Raw genomic sequence first — 11,091 nt, 5'->3', positions numbered from 1 at the left:
CAAAATTTTTTCTTAAGAAATAGTGTCTATAGAAAGTGGAAAAGAGTCACAATCCTGCCATCCTCTCTATTCCTGAGTTTTCCATCTGTAAAATAAGCATAACATTGGTATTTATCTCATGAATATATTTAGAATAAATACTATTATTATTTTAGGATGGTATTAATAAAATAGCAATAACAATAGCCATTAAAGTGCTACCTTTGGATTTTAAGAGCCAGACACAGGAAGAAATTAAATTTTGACTTAGACTTGATAGTCTGCTTAATCCAGTTCTTTCTTCTTCTTTCCTGGTCGACCTCAGTCTCCCATGGAGCAACACAATCACTCAGGCCTCAATGAATTTGTACTCCTCGGCTTCCCCAATGTGGGGCCTGTCAGGGGCTGGCTCTTTGTGCTGCTGCTGTTGGCATATCTGTTCACCATTTGTGGTAATGCACTCATCTTCTTAGTCATACGACTGGATAGAGCCCTACACAAGCCCATGTATCACTTTGTGAGTGTTCTCTCCTTTTTGGAATTGTGGTACACAGCCACTACCATCCCCAAGATGCTAGCTAATCTTCTCAGTGAGAAGAAGACCATCTCTTTTGCAGGATGCCTCCTTCAGACCTACTTCTTCCATTCCTTAGGAGCCTCTGAATGTTACCTTCTTACAGCCATGGCCTATGACCGTTACCTGGCCATTTGCAGGCCCCTCCACTATCCTGCCATTATGACCACAGCACTCTGTGCCAAGATGGCTGCTGGTTGTTGGACTTGTGGCTTCCTATGTCCCATTTCTGAAGTCATCCTGGTCTCCCAGCTCCCCTTCTGCAACTACAATGAAATCCAACACATCTTCTGTGACTTTCCACCCCTTTTGAGCCTGGCTTGCAAGGATACATCCACTAATGTTCTGGTGGACTTTGCTGTCAATGCATTCATTATCCTTATCACCTTTCTCTTTATCATGGTTTCTTATGGGAGAATTATTGGAGCTGTGCTGAAGATAAAAACAGCAGCAGGAAGGAGGAAGGCCTTCTCTACGTGTGCCTCACATCTCATTGTGGTCCTCATCTTCTTTGGGAGCATCATCTTCATGTATGTGCGGCTAAGGAAGAGCTATTCACTGACTCTTGACCGAACACTTGCTGTAGTCTACTCTGTATTGACACCACTAGCCAATCCAATTATCTACAGTCTTCGTAACAAGGAACTCATTAAGGCCATCAAGAGGACTATCTTCAGGAAAGAGGGGAAAGCTAGTCCTACTCAACACTGACTTTTTACCAAGGTCCTTCTCTTACCTCAGTGTTCAGCTCATGTGCCTTCTGCCTGACCTTGAATAATTGTCCCTTTGTTACACACACTATGGATTCGTCTCCTCTCACCTTCTCAAAGAGTTTTTTCTACTTCCTGCATCTTTACCTTTCTATTTTTTACTTGATCAATGCTTTCAGCATTTAAGAACACCTAAGTGTTTCCATTTTTTTTTAAGAGTACACAATTTCTTTGCCATATATTTCCATTCAACTGGAGGTCAATATCCTGCTCCCTTCTCTACTCAAACTTCTCAGCCTATCTCCTCCTCCTCCTCCTCTTCAATTCCTATTCACTTTTCAACCCATTTCAATCTGATTTTGTCTGAGACCTTTCAACCAATATTGCCATTAAGGTCATTAATGATATCTATATGATGCCAAATCCATTAGATCTTTCTTGCCCTTCTCTTTCTTGAAATCTTAGGGTGCATGACTAGTCTTCACTTCTTAATGATTTTCTTTTCCTAATTTTCAATAGCACTATTATCTCTCATTTTTTTCATCTAATATTCTTTATCTTGTAGACCTATTTCCCTTGATATTCAGACTTATTCTATGGCTTCAAATACCATCCCTATCAATGCCAAGGGCTTATAGATTTTCCAAGCCAGAACTCTCTTTTGAGTTGTAGACCAACATATATCAGGAGACCACTGAATAACTATCTGGATGTCTCCCAGAAATTTAGACCAAAATATGTCAAATATGAAATCTTCAAATTTCCAACCCTGAAAACTTGATGTTTTTATTTCCCTGTGTTTTTGCCAGAAAATTTTAGTTATTCTACTCTGCTTCCTCTTCTTCAATCCCTACTTCCAGTTCATTACTAATATATGTCAATCTTCCTCAAAATATAGTCCTAAATCTGTTTAGCTTTTATTCTCTTTAGTGTTGCTACCCTAGTGTGAATCACCAACATCTCTTTTTTTATATTTTTTATTTGTTCTAATTTGTTGTACATGACAGTAGAATGCATTTATGCATTTGGATCGATCATATATAAATGTAGTATAATTTCTCATTTTTCTGATTATACAAATTATAGGATCACATCGATCATACAGTCATATATGTACATGAGGTAATAATGTCTGTTTCACTCTATTATCATTCTGAATTAATACAATAATATTCTACCCATTACCTGCTCTTGTTGCTCCAAATATTATTCTGTTATATTTTTTCCACACAAAATCCAAAGTCACATATTTTAAACCTAAATTGGATACGTCTTTCCTAAAACTAGAAAAGGTACCCAATTTTGCACTTAGATAAACGCATATGCCTCCCCATACTTTATAAGGCTAAAAAAATTCCTTCCTGCCTTCCTCCCCCATTGACTCCATATCTTTTTCCTTAGCTCATTTTCCCTTGCCACATCATCATTTTCAGGTTCTTCAAATAGATTAACATCTTTTTGACTTTAGGATGTTTTTAACTTTTTATTTCTGTAGTCAAAGTGCCTAAAAAGGATAACTTAATGGAGGAAAAGTTGAGTTGGGGCTCTAGTTTCAGAGGTGCAACCCATGGTGGGCCAATTCCATTGCTCTGGGCTTGAGGTGAGGCAGAACATCATGACAGAGGGTGTAGAAGAAAAAAGATCCGCTCACGGCAGTCAGGAAGCAGAAAGAGAGAGGAGGGAAAGGACCAAGAACAGACACAGGCCAAGACTAGGCCCCCACTGACCTATTTACTCCAGACACATTCCATCTGCCTAGAGTTACCACCCAGCTGTCCATTCAAATTATTCATCCATCAAATGGATTAATCCACTGATAAGTTTACTGCTCTCATTCATTTCACCTCTGAACACTGCTGCACTGTATATAATGTTGCAAACACACAAGTTTTTGTGGGAACACTTCATATCCAAACACTAACAAGGAACGTCACACTGTTTTAGTTCCCCCAAAAGTTCATTTGGCTCACTCCTCCTATTTGTATAAGTTTCTGTTCAAATATTCCTTTCAAATGACACTATAAGAGAACTTTGAGCAACAAGCCTCCTTTATGTTATTCATTTTTTCCTTTAAGTTACATTTCATTTTCCTTCAAAGTGTGTTTATATATATACATATATACAAATATATATGTGCATTTTTATATATGTAGCTGTACATAGAGTTCATCATTTTTTTTCTATAAACTATATTTGGTTGAAAATCTTTTCAATTTTGCTACTTGTCATCTGTTCAGAATCCAGCAGAGTGTCTAAACATGTTAAGCGTTCAATAAAAGTGCAATGAATGAAAAATATAAATCTTCCCCATCAATAATAAATCACTCCCATCAATATCATGTTTAGTCCTTACTGATTCCTTTCTGATTCTAATCACTAAGGAACCCACTCTTCATTTCAGTACTTTGGTCTACACTTGCCTCTTTCTTCTACAAAACCAGTCTCAACACACCCACATCTGCCTTTTGAATTTCTTTGAATAGTACTGATAACTTGCCCTAGCCATTGTGTGTATCACACTCATTAATCTTTTCTGGATGTATATTTCTTTATTCATAAAACTTCAGTGAGTAGGTAAGCCATCTCTAGATGGTGTTCATTGCTAACATTATATGGGTTTTAAGAATACATTCAACCCTTTATTTGCGTGTATGTTCTTTGCAACCCTTGAATTCCAAGACGAACAACTTGTCATAAAAATGAGGTTTTTTTTCACTGAGTCACATATTTCCCTGAATTTTTGAATATTCCTGGAATGTCTATCAGATTTTCTGTATATTCAAATAATTATTTCAAATATAAGACTTTTCTTAGTGATGCAGACAGATTAGTAGGATATTTGAAAATATTTTTCTTGTGTATGGTATTTATGTATTTGGAGTTGCAAAAATTGTATACATTCACAAACATCCACACACACACACATACACACACATATATGCAACTAAAAGGATAGAACCCATGATCCTTATTTATGGATGAAAATATTCCAGTATTTTTAAAACTATATTTCAATTTCTTTCCTTTTTTCTGTATACATTTCTCTCTCATGTATATTATTATGTATAATAATTAGTATGAACTCTCCTTATGATTCTTAGAGGTAAGTGAAGAGCAGAAAGCTTCTGCATTATCCTTTCCTATTTCCTCTGCCTTACATTTATTCTGTTGTCTGTTTTAATGCAGCAGAACCTAAATTTTCACAGAAAACTGAAAGAAAAGTAATCCCAAAATCATAGGAAAAAAGACTATTTTAGCCTGCTTCATAGTTTCTTTTAAATTCAATTCTTCTTTTTTTTTAATCACCACACTCCTGGTAAACTGTGTACCGTGTGCCAATTGCTGCTCCAGGCACTGAAACTTTTTTGTTGTTGTTAAATGTGGAACATATAGTTTGTCAAAGGAAGGCAAAGAGTGCAATCTAGATGGTAAGTCATCAGTTTTTTAAATTATGGAATATAACACATACAAAGGACAATAACTAACATAGACGTGCAACTCAATGAATTTTCACAGATTAAAATGTAACCTCTGTTATGTAATGAGCATTCAGAACAGAACATTTCAAGTATCCCAAATGGTCTCTCTTACATCTTACATTCAGCACACTCCTCTCCCCCTCAGGTATAACCAGGAGCCTGACATTTAATGATGTAGCTTGACCAGTTTTGATATTTTATTTAAGCTGATTCACACAATATTCACTCTTTAGTGTCTGATTTTTATTTTTTGGTACTGGGTATTGAACCCAGGTATGCTTTACCACTGAGTTATGCCTCCAGTTCTTTTTATTTTTTATTTTGAGACAGGGTCACAATAAGTTGCCCAAACTGGCCTCTAACTTGTGATCCTCCTGCCTCAGTCTCCTGAGTCTCTGAAATTACAGGGGTGCATTCTTTCATATGACATTGTTTATGAGATTCACCCCTTCCATTTCACATAATTGTAACTCCTTCCTTCTCGTTGATTATAGAAATCAGTTATGGGGGTATAGCAGCATTTATTTGTATATTTTGCCAAGCACTTTAGTGATTTCCAATTTGGGGCTATTATAGCACTATTATGAGCACAATTGCACATAATATTCAATGAACATTTGTTCATTTTTCATTTGGATATGTTTCTAGAAGTAGATTTGTCAAGTCATTGATCATGTATATGTTCATCTTTACTGACACTGGGAAGTACTTTAAAAGTGATTGTGCCAGTTTACACTCTTATTACCAGGGAAGATCAATGTATTGGGTGTGGATGGGGGAGGGCCAGGAGAAATCATTAGTAGTTTGAGAAATGAGGAAAATTTCAAGGAAGAGATAGGAAGTCAATTGAGTCAAAGTAGAAGTTTTATAACAAAAAATAAAAAGTAACTAAGTAAAATAAAAAAATCTATAAAGGCATAAAGGCAAGAATATATTTTGGGGATGTGTCAAGTAGTATGCTTTTTTTTGCTTTCACATTTTTATGATTTATGCTTTTGGTATTATAGCTAAAAAACTGCATAACTTAAGATCATAAAGATTTACTATTTTCTTATATGTATTTTGTAGTTTTTGTTTTTATAAATAAGTTTATGATCCATTTGAGTTAACATTTTTGTAGATTGTGAAGGATATCTCAAAGTTCATTTATCGCAAACCTTTATTTTGAAAAATTTTCAGATTTACAGAAATTTCAAATACAATACAGAGTTTCTATGTAAGTTTCACTGACTTCATCTAATGATAACTTTTTGCAAAATCAGAATTCACTTTTAAAGCCAGGAAATCTATGTTGATATGATACTATTAATATAAGAAAAATTTAGGTTCCTTTTCACTGATATACCTCCAGTCGTTATCATCATTTATTGAGCAGACTATTTTTTTATTGAATTTCCTTTGCCTGTGTGTTGAAAATCAATTGATTTCACATGTCTGGGTCTATTCTCATGTATTCCTAAACCGTACTGTCTTCAATACTGTAAGTTTATGCTACAAGTCCAAGTCCATCCCAGTCTGAACCCAAGTCCGTGTTCTCCAAGTTTGTTAATTCAAAAATTTTGGACTATTCACATCCCTTTGCTGTTTTGTGGAAATTTTGGGTCAGCATTCTAATTCCTAAAAAAGTTAAGAATGCATTTGTAGGTCGGTTTGAGAGAACTGAAACTCTTAATAATAGTCTTAATTTATAAGCATGATGTGTTTCTTCACTCACTTTTCTTTGATTCCATCAGTGTTTTGTAGGTTTTTTCCATGCAGTTTGTGTACATTTTTTGTAGGACATAGAATTTTCACATTATTGTAAATAAATATTTTTTAAAATAGATGGGAGATCCATGGAGTAAAGGAAGGGGATAGAAGAGGAGGAAGGAAGGTACAGGGACAAAAAAATGGAAGGAACTGTGAAACAAAATGGACCAAATTATACTATGTACTGTACATTAATATATCACATTGCATTTCATCTTTATGTATAATCTATAAAATGTTAATAAAAATAACAATAAATAAATAGAGGGAAGATTCAGTAGAAAGGAAAGAGAACAGGGGAGGAAGGTGAGGAGGGAAATAGTGTTGGGGACTGGAATGGAAAAATTACATTTAAAAAGATAAATATTAATAAAGAAAAGAGAACAGATTTGTATTGTTATCTTGAAACCATAGAATCGGTTTTTAGAATTTTTAAAAATACTCTTACTGTAAATACAACCTTCAGAGCCATGCATAAAGCACTGGTCATCAAAGACAAGGCAAGCAGGATGCTGCTGGCTCATCCAGACCTGCCTGAGTCTCTCACCAGTCACAGCCCACCCTCTCTTCTGAGGGGTCAACATCTATGAATTTTGTGATGTTGCTTCTATGTTTCCCTTTATATTTTTATAATCATTATATGTATCCCAATAATGTAGGTTAGTTTTGCCTGTGCTCTCAAATTCTATGTGAATGGAATCATACAGTATGAATTTTTGCTTTTGGTCCATCATTAAATTTTTAGATCCACACATGTTATTGTGTGTTCTTAGTCTGTTCTTTTCTGGTACTGTGTGGTATTTCACTGTGTGATAACAATGGGTAGCCATTCCATTCTTAATGGGCATTTTGATTAATATGTGTAAGTCATTTAAAATAAATAGATATATGAAAAAATATAATTTTCAGTTGTTTTGTATAAACATTTATAAGTGTAATTTTTGTACATTGGTCATATAATCTGCAAGTGTAATTTATTAGATTTAGCACCTTTTTTTTTTTTTTTCTTATTGTACTGAGGATTAAACCCTGGGGTGTTCTAGGAATGAGCTACATCCCTAGTCGTCGTCCTAGTCGTCTCCTTCTCCTTCCTTCTCCTTCTCCTCCTCCTCCTCCTCCTTCTCCTCCTCCTCCTCCTCCTTCTTCTTTTTTTAATTTTGAGACAGATACCACCTAAATTTCTGGGATTACAGGTGTGTGCCACTGCACCTGACAGTTTTAAGAACTTTTTAATAGAAAGATTCATTGGGATTTTCCACAGAGTTGGCCTTGCCATTTGTGAAGAGAGATGGTTCTATTTTGTTTTTCTTTTCCAATCAATCTTTTGATTTCATTTTCTATCTTTATTGCACTAGTGAGGTCCTATGATATAATATTCAATAGGAGTGATGAAAGCAGACCCATTTTTCCTCTTTTTCTCCAAACTTCAGGAGATAACATTCTGTTATTATTAAGTACAGTATTAGTGTGGGCTTTTTGTAGAAATCCTTCCGCAGAAAGAGGATGTTCATTTATATTGCTAACATTGAATTTTTAAAAAAAATTATTAACAAATGTTTAATTTTGTCAGTCTTTTTCTGCATGTGTTGAAAGGATCATACATTTAAAAATATTTTGATATGGTAATATATAGGATTGATTTTCAAAGATTGAACCATTTTTTGCACTTTCATGATAAATCCTCCTTTGTCATGACACATCATAATTTTTGTTATTGTATTTCTGATATTTTGGTGAGGGTTTTTGAATCTTTGCTTTTGAAGGATTGTGGACTGTAGTTTATCTTTTCCTGTAATGTCTTTGATTTTAGTAGGGTTTATACTGGTTCCATTTAATGGATTAAGAATTGTTCCCTTTTCTTCCACACTCTGTAAAACTTTATGTAATTATTATTTCTTCCTCAAATGCTAGTAGAATTTTACAATAAAGCAACCTAAATGTGGAGATTTTAGTTGTTAGAAATTTAAATTATAAATTATTTATAGATATGAATCTTCCTATTAAGTGTTTTTTATTCTGTGAGATTTGCAATTTGTGTCATTCAAGAAATTTCATGACTGAGCACAGTGGCATACACCTACCTGTAACCCCAGCAACTGGAAACTGAGGCAGGAAGATCACAAATTCAAGACCATCCCTGGCAATTAAGCAAGACCCTGTCTTAAACTAAAAAATAAAAAGGACTAGAGATGTAGCTCAGTGGTAAAGGGTCCTTGGTTCATACCCAACATCAGAAATATTTTTCCCCATTTCATTTATGTTGTTGAATTTATGCCAGGGTTGTTTTACTTATTTATTTTTATTGACTGATCTGTAGTATTATTTGGTCCTTTTAATTGTGTTTTGTCTCTATCGCTGGTATTTTTTATTTACTTAATCCCCCCATGCGCGCCTTGGTCAGTCTCATTAGGGTACTGCCAATTTTGTTAATTTTGTTCCTAAAGAACTAGCTTTGGTTGCATTGGTTCTCTTTATTGTATTTTGTTCTCTGTATTACTTATTTCTGCTCATATCATTATACTTGTCTACTTTAGATTGCTTAGAGTTTAATATATGCTCTTTTCTTTCTAAAATTTTTGGAACTACAGATTAAATCCAGAGATGTTTTACCATGGGGCTGCATCTCAAGTTCTTTTTATTATTATTATTTTTTTTATTTTGGGAAGGGTCTCACTAGGTTGCTGAGGTTGCCCTTCAAGTTGTGATCTTCCTGCCTCAGCCTTCCAAAGCACTGGAATCACAGGTGTGTATTCCTATTACTGACAATACATTCCTCTTTTATAGTTTATGAGGTGAATACATTTTTTATGTATCTGTAAACTCTTCATTTATGTCATTTAATTCCATTTGATCTTCCTAAACACTGCTTTATCTTGTTGTGCCCAGATCATGAATCCCCAAAGACAACCAGGGAGCTGTCTCCGATGCAAAAGCAAAAGGGTCTTTATTGCAAGCTGAGCTCAGGCTCACAGCGTCACTGACACAGCAGGTCCTGGCTGAGAGTCCCGAGTCTCGATTCAGTGGGATTTTTATGAGCTCCACAGTAGAGTGGGAAATTTGAACAAAGCAGAGTACACAATTGGCTGATTTTTTCAGCAAGTGTGGTTTGACATGCTTCCATTGGTTTAGGGTACCCAGGTCTTAACATTTTGACATATATGGTTTGGAATGTTAGGCATTGGCTTGTTAGCTCCCGATAGAAACCTAAGCCTGAAATATTTCATACCCTAAACGCAGCCTGTCATGGCCGCAGTTCAGCTCCCTTTTCAATCTCACAGATTTCAATAAATTGTACTTTAATTTCACCAAAAGGTATTGTAATTTTTAATATGATTTCCTTTTATAACCCATAAGTTCTTTAGAGATGTGGAACTGTTTTTTGTTTTTTAAACACATGGATACTCTAAATGTCAATTCCTTAAATTCTGGTTTAATTTTGTTATATTCTAAGAGCATACTATATTTGATTTCAAGTCTTTAAAACCTGTTATTATTTAAGTTGAGACACTTTAAAATGTGTATATTCGGACGTGGTTGAGTGCATTAATATGTAAAATTCAAGTAGGTTAAATGGGTTAATAGAACTCTTTACATCTTCATCATCCCTATTTGTTAGGTCGGGACTTAAATGGCTACGTGGGAGGGAACAAAACGACAGAGGAAGTGGGCAGCATGCCAAAGAGTGACCAATCAAACATGGACAGATAAACTCCACTGACCCTTACTTCCACCTATTACTCAGCAGGACCCCTTGCCTATTCTGCCTATAAAGACCCTGGTCACCAGGGCCACCCGTGATTTTCTCCGGCTCTCCTCCCTGACCTGTACCCAGGGGGACTGGGAATTTCGCCCAAGAGCCAAATTCCAATAGAGCTTGCTTTGGCCCCGTTTGTTTGGTCACCAGCCCTGGCCCTCGAGCTTATACTACTGTTCAATGTCCTTCTACTTCTCTTTTTTTTTTTTAATTTTATTTTATTTTATTTTATTTTTTTATTTTTATTTTTTTTTATTGTAAACAAATGGGATACATGTTGTTTCTCTGTTTGTACATGGCGTAAAGGCATACCATTTGTGTAATCATAAATTTACATAGAGTAATGTTGTTTGATTCATTCTGTTATTTTTTCCCTTTCCCCCACCCCTCCCACCTCTCTTTACCCTCTATACAGTACTTCCTTCATCGTCAAATTTGAAGGTAAGTTTTGCTGGGTATAAGATTCTTGGTTGGCATCCATTTTCTTTCAGGGCTTGAAAAATGTTGTTCCAGGCCCTTCTAGCTTTTAGGGTCTGGATTGAAAAATCTGCTGATATCCGTATTGGTTTCCCCCTGAATGTAATTTGGTTCTTTTCTCTCACAGCCTTTAAAATTCTGTCTTTATTTTGTATGTTCGGTATTTTCATTATAATGTGCCTTGGTGTGGGTCTGTTGTAATTTTGTGTATTTGGAGTCCTATAAGCCTCTTGAACTTGATTTTCCATTTCATTCTTCAGATTTGGGAAATTTTCTGATATTATTTCATTGAATAGGTTGTTCATTCCTTTGGCTTGTTTCTCTAGGCCTTCCTCAATCCCAATAATTCTTAAATTTGGCCTTTTCATG

General features: G+C 35.2%; 1 protein-coding gene across 1 annotated transcript; it reads left to right on the top strand.

The window, feature by feature from the left end:
- Positions 1-310: 310 nt before the first annotated feature.
- Positions 311-1,264, top strand: LOC306663247 (olfactory receptor 6N2; the record flags this gene model as incomplete). The annotated part of the gene is made up of 1 exon (XM_079143680.1): positions 311-1,264. The coding sequence occupies one exon, from the start codon at positions 311-313 to the stop codon at positions 1,262-1,264; it is 954 nt and encodes a 317-aa protein (XP_078999806.1).
- Between the last annotated feature and the right edge of the window lie 9,827 nt (positions 1,265-11,091).

The sequence above is a fragment of the Sciurus vulgaris genome, assembly GCF_902686455.1.
Source record: "Sciurus vulgaris genome assembly, chromosome: 1".
In the NCBI taxonomy this organism is placed as follows: domain Eukaryota; kingdom Metazoa; phylum Chordata; class Mammalia; order Rodentia; family Sciuridae; genus Sciurus; species Sciurus vulgaris.
The sequence above is the reverse complement of the archived record's forward strand: the minus strand, read 5'-3'. Positions and strand labels throughout refer to the sequence as shown.